The sequence below is a fragment of the Mesoplodon mirus genome (genome assembly GCF_964341445.2).
Source record: "Mesoplodon mirus genome assembly, chromosome: X".
Classification (NCBI taxonomy): domain Eukaryota; kingdom Metazoa; phylum Chordata; class Mammalia; order Artiodactyla; family Ziphiidae; genus Mesoplodon; species Mesoplodon mirus.
Window position 1 is genome coordinate 95417799 of NC_138981.1, and position 6000 is coordinate 95423798.

Here is a 6000-nt window from a genome sequence, read left to right on the forward strand (position 1 = left end):
ATATCAAAGGGGCTTGGGACAGACTCATAAGCAGTAGGAAATGTCAGAGAGTGATAGTTTGGGGGGGTCTGTCAATTGTTTTTCAATCATATTTTTCTTTGGTTTGTCAGTTAAGCTCTAAGTTGCATGGACAATATTCCTCAATTCTTCACAAATATGGAAGGCTTCCCAGAAGAGACGGTCTTCTAACAGTTGCAAGCTTCCCCATGCTGCCAGTAAGTCCATAAGGGAAGTTTCTTCCTAAGAGAGGAAGGATTTTTAAGCCCAGCTGCTTGTGAGTTTAGCTGAGAATGGATGGACAACTTTTCTATCATATCCACTTAAATCAAGGAGGACTTCTGGAAGAGGAGGGTTCTGAGGTCGATTACATATTCAAGTAGAAGGAGAAGGAGGTCAGTTGAGGACTGCAAGAGAAGAGGCTGATCCAAGCTTCCTTACTGATACCGTGTCCTGCTAAACTTCCTTCTGTGCCTCGATCATACTAGGTATCACCACGGATTACTCATGTTTAAAAGCCTAATCAAAAGCACTATTTCTCCCAGGAAGGAGACTCACTTTACTACGAAAATCGTAGTGGGGCAGAAACACAGGTAACAATGGAGCAGGTTTGGCACTGTTCTCCCTGTCAGCAAGCCTCATGCCTGATATATTTAACTTATGCTGATAAAGGAGATAAATGTTTAAGTGATGGGCTTCAGATGCTGTTTCAGCTCCTACCAAGCATATTTGCACAGTTCCTTCTCATGAATAAGTTCAGTGGAGCAGAGAATGCCCCTCTTGGACCAGTTCCACTTTGTGCTTCTTTTGATGCAGCCAAAAAGGGGAACTAGAGCGATGGCTTTTCCTTCAAATTTAGGGCCAGGGTCCACCTCAGAGGTGGCTGCAAGTGGCCCAAAGAAGGTGAGGCTCACAGTGGGCAAAGGCAAGCAGAAAGCTCCTAACAAGAGCAGAGGTGTCAACGGTTACTCATAAATCTCCCAAATGTGGCTGCGAGGAGGGTTAATTACCCCCCTTTCCTGCCACTCTGCTTTCTCCAATGTGTCAGCCCATCACACGGATCGTTGACTTTCTAGAAATATTCCCTGGCTTTGCGGGGACGTTCCTTTCAATAAATGGCATCCAATTTGCTCACGGTCCCTGGAATCTCAATTTCCTCAAAGGATTTTTCATCTCAACCCAATTCATGTGAAGGTTTTTTCCTTCTTCGTTTTTCAGCAGAAGGGAAGAGGCAGAGCCTGCTTTACTTTTTTCTTTTTTTTTTTCTTTTTCTTTTCGGCGTTATTCTTTTTCATAAACTGAAAACCTTTGCTGAAGAGTCTGAAATTTGGGAAAAAATCCAGCTCATCTGTCAGATATTTCATGAATTACGTAAAATGGAATGAGATTTGTACAGTTTAGAACAGGAAAAGGAAAATAGGCTAATGTGTCATGTGTCCTATGAGATGAAAACTATATGATAATCAGAAAAACAGCCCCAAATTTAGTTAGCCCGATTCAAAGCTCTCAATCTTTTACCAACTCAGGCATAAACCAGTAACATTCACTTTCTTCTCTTAGAATAATGGCATGGCCACATTTGGGCTAAATCACAATCACTTCAGATTATAATCACATTTTCAAAGAAATTACAAGAAAGTATCTTGTTTTTAAAACTCAAGACACTTACGTTTTACTTGCTCTGTTTTGCTTCCTTCTAGGAAAAGAAAGAACAGCAACAAGGAGAAGATGTATCTCATGCCTCCCATCTTCCACATTTTTCTCATTCTGGCCACTGCAAAAGGCAACTTGAAACTTTCAGGGCCCTGGGTACTCAAGCTGTTGGGAAGAAAGCAGAAAAAAAGACTTAGAACAGATCCTCTGGAACTGATGGAGCTCTCTGATGCTTAGGCTCCTAACTTGCTGGGGAAAAAGTGCTGGAGAATTTACATAAGTGCAAGCATTGTTTTTCTGCTAAGAAAAGAGAACTTGCCTCTCCTGTCTTGCAAAGACTGTGGGGAGAAATTCAAGTGGATGAACCTACATTCCTATCCAACGCTGAGGCTAAATCCTTGCAGGCAAGTCATAGGAAAGTAAAAATAAATTTTGAAATCCTCATTTCTAAGGGAATTAAAGTTGATTTCTCAAGAGATTTTCTTTGGGAGAAAAGGGAAACTGGGGTTTGCAAAATGGCCATTTTGGCAAACAAAAATAATAGGCAGTGACCCAAACAATTTCTGAAATGAAAGTTAGCTGATCTTAGCTTCAAGACTACCGTTATTATTAATCCTTCAGGGATGAGGCACGACTGATCAATGCTTCTCCTGTGTCTCCTATGAGATCTATAAGGAAAAACTCTTCCAATGGGTGATTGGAAAATATTTAAATAATTCGAGAAACACCACATTTCAATCTGGGGTTAACATTGGATGGGAACTGAGCTCAACGATCTTTTCAGAGGGTCCAACCTAAATATTGAGTATAGGGAGCTGGATGGAATGCAAGATGATCATTCTGGAGAGCTGAATTGTCTTTGGGCCATGATGTGGATGCCACAGCTCTTACTTTAAACGCTATGAAGTTGGCCAGGTAATTTAAAATGCATTGTTTCAAATTACGAGTATGTAACCAAAGAAAAACTGTCCATAGAGAATGAGTTATGCTATCAGCCAGGATTTGCAGAACTGATCTGCCTCTCTACGTCCTCCCTGCTCCTTAAACAAGGATAAATTCTCCTGGGACATGTTCCTAGCCTTCCAAAGACCTGGGTTCTCATGTCTTGGTCCCCTCTGTGAGCTTTTGGCCCAGCTTCAATCATTGGAATGTCTACCTCTGTCCTCTGAGAGTTACCAGGTTCCACTGAAGCAAATCATTTCCACGAACGCTTTAACACAGCTACTCATCCCAGTGAGGTTCTTCCTGAGCCTACTTTAATAAGCTTATCCCCCAAGCCTCCAAATGAGAAAGACTTTTTTTTAACCACTGAAATCCAATTTATCACAATCACGTATGGGTCTCAGGGGGGATTTTTGAAACCACGGTTTTCGGGTCTCCCCATGCAAGAACCAACCAGCTTGTTTTTCTTGTACAATGGTTGGGTGATTCGGTGAACAGTAGCATTGCCTCATAATTCAAGCTGGCAAGAAAACGGCTCTTAGAATTTTTTTGCTTTTCTTGGGTCTCAACTAATGGTATGAGTAAAGAGAAAAGTTGGTGACTAGAGAGCAATTAATCTCTTTTGGCGTTCCTGTCATCTGTTTGGCCTCCCCGGCTGGGATGTAGAACATCAGAAAACGAATCTCTTTATAAATAATCACTTTTGATTTACAAGATCCTGAAGTCCTGCCTTTGTATTCTGTGCAGAGCTATAAACCTGGAAGAGTTCCCTCCCCAGGTCTCCGTTCAATTTCTCTTTATCGCTTTAACTTTTTCTTTTGGGGGAGGGGGGCAGTTCAAGACATTTGTTAGGGCTGCAGCAATAAACACCAGCAAGCATTGCTCAGCAAGCATGCCGACTCTTACACTTGCAAAGAGCCAAACTGTCCTTAATTTTTCAAATTACACTTTGACCCAGTTAACTGGAGTTATTTCGGTATTAACTCTCTGTCTGCTTCACACAGGCCGTTGTGCCGTTGAACTTGCACTGGCTCTTTTACAGGTTACTTAGAAATGTAGCCATTGGCATATTTTGGGGGCATCCAGGCCCCAAGAAGAAAACAACAAAGAAAACAAAATTCTGGGACTAACACTGCAGAGTGGGAGAGGGTGAGTGCGCTTTACTAGAGAACAAGAAACAGGTCAGAACCTAAAGGAATGTATCCATTAAGGTGCCTTCGTGAAACAAGCATTCACAAAGTTCATTTGCAACAAGCAAAGGGACCAAGGGCTCCTTGCCAGGCTGGGACTGCAAGGCAATCTGGGCCATCAAGTGTCAGGGGTCTGTCGGTTCACAGAAGAGGTCTCCTGGGTAGAACAGAATCAGAGACATTCCCAAAGGAAGGCTAAGGGATGAGCACACGGGCCAGCTCTTCAGGACCCACAGTGTTTCTTTAATCCTGCCGAGAGGCTTCAGTGCCCTTGCACTCTCACATTCACTATCATCTGTGGGGCAGCCTCCAGGGTAGCAATTCTCTTTCCAACAAACAATAAGAAGACACTGGATTCTCAGGCCCATGTCCATCAGCTAAAATCCTCTCCCCGGTCTACCACCCAACAAGAAAAGCTATGTTCACTGGTGGTAGGTTGTCACTGAAAAATGGCAGCTTCAGGCCAGGGTGTCTCTGGTCTGAGTCGAGATGCCTTCATCGCTCCTATGACTGAAGAACAATGCCCCGCCATTTGGCTTGCAAAACTTACCTTGCTATCTATCATTTCATTTTATTCCCCACAACAACTCCACCTTCAAAATGGGCATCCTGGAGCCCAGAGAACTCAATTGCCCATTCTCATAAAGTTAGTGGCAGGGCCAGCAGGGACCAGAAGGCAGGCTTTCCAGGCCCTAAGTTCTGGCAACACTGTGTTGCTCCCCGAGCCTAGCGTCTCCAACCTAGACGCCAGTGGGCCGGGCCGGAAAATGGAGGCAGATATCCAGAGGGAGCATAGAGGAGCCTCTCACCCAGTCTGCCCTGTTTGGTTAACTTAAGCACGTATGAACTACCTACGGGTCCAGGGCACCTCAGCAAGCCAGCAAAAGGCTCGGGACACATGCGATCACTAAGGGGACCGTAGAAACCCGTTAGGTAGCTACCCAAGTGGCCTCCCCGCAGCTCCAGAGCCTGGAACTATGCAGGCCGAGCGAGAGTGGCGAGTGGTGAGTTCGAATCCGAGGCCCTCCGACCTGCCTTGGTCTGGCGCCCTGGGCTCCACCTCCAGCCGGGCCTCGGGCAGCTGCGGCGGAGAGCGGGTTAGGGTGGCCGGTCGGGGAAGTTCTGGGCGCCCTGGGGGAAGACGGCCCACCTGTGCAAAGGCTGGAAAGGAAGGGAGGGGAAACGGGCGCCGGACACCGCTCACTGACCTGGCCACCGGCCTCCTCCGTCTTCCACGCGTGCAAGTGCTCCGAGTTCCCCGGGGCGCTCCTCCCAGGACGGGGACTCGCAGGTTGTGGCGAGAGCTGGAGTGCGCGCGAGGGGGGAGGGGGGACTCAAAAGTGGGTGGGAGGAAAAACATCACCGCCCTCACACCACGAGGGAACAGCGGCTCGCTCGGCTCCCGGGGGCAGAGCCAAGGCGCGGGCGCAGCGGCCCGGGGCCACCTGCCCGCCCGCCGCCCGCTCCCCACTTGGCCCGAGAGGCCGGCCGCTCGGCGCGGGCGGGAATTCCGCGAGCAAGCAGCCGCTGCAAGCCCGCACCCCTTCTCCGCCCCGGCACCGCCGCTCTCTCCCCGCTCCCCCGACCCGAAAGTTAAGAAATCGGGAGAAAGTGTGAGGCTCAGCCGGCGACTTTCCCATCACGCAGCGCCCACACGGCACCCCCCTCCTCTGGCTAAGCGTGCGTTGGGGTCTTAAAGGGACCGCACATCTCCTCCCACCCCTCCACCCCCTCTGCGCTGGATGCACCTAGGAGCTCCCCGCCGCTCGCGCGCGGCCTGAAGACCCCGGCTACCCTCTGACTTCCCCGCTGGAAGCCCGCAACCCCCTCCCCTCCCGCACGACAGCCTCTCTGCGTGCACCTGGCCTGGTCCTGAGCCGGTGCGCGGGACGCAGGATGAGTTGTCCTCGAAAATTGTGCCCTAGCAGGCTGCTTATCATTTCCGGGCATCTCCCAAATCCACGTCGCGTTTAATGAAGTGACCAAGCGTTGGTGCCCTTAAAGGCAGGATGGAGATGGGTGTGTGTGTGGAGGGACAGGGGACGACTTAGAAATCTGCTTTGGCCAAAGAGGGCTCCTAAGCCCCACAGAAAGGGCCTCCACTAACTGTTAGGTGTCTTGAAGAAAACTTAGAGTGGCTCACCACAGCCATCACTGTTCTAAGAGTCCTTAGGATTTTGAGTTGGGTCAAGAACCCATCCTTGAAATCACAATAGTG

General features: G+C 48.4%; 1 protein-coding gene across 8 annotated transcripts in view; it reads right to left on the reverse strand.

Annotated features, from left to right (window-relative positions):
• Positions 1 to 5367, reverse strand: part of CHRDL1 (chordin like 1) — a gene marked incomplete at its 3' end in the record, with an annotated part of 115723 nt that extends 110356 nt beyond the window's left edge. For 3 of the 8 annotated variants that reach the window (XM_082609115.1, XM_082609112.1, XM_082609116.1), the window contains exons 1-2: positions 4991 to 5363; positions 1667 to 1815 (exon numbers count right to left, since the gene is read on the reverse strand). In XM_082609115.1, coding sequence (XP_082465241.1) covers positions 1667 to 1815; positions 4991 to 5142 — 301 coding nt within the window. In that variant the 5' untranslated portion in view covers positions 5143 to 5363. Of the gene's footprint in view, positions 1 to 1666; positions 1816 to 4990 lie in introns of all 8 variants that reach the window. The other 5 variants (XM_082609110.1, XM_082609114.1, XM_082609111.1 and 2 more) reach the window with 4 other exon arrangements.
• Positions 5368 to 6000: the final 633 nt, after the last annotated feature.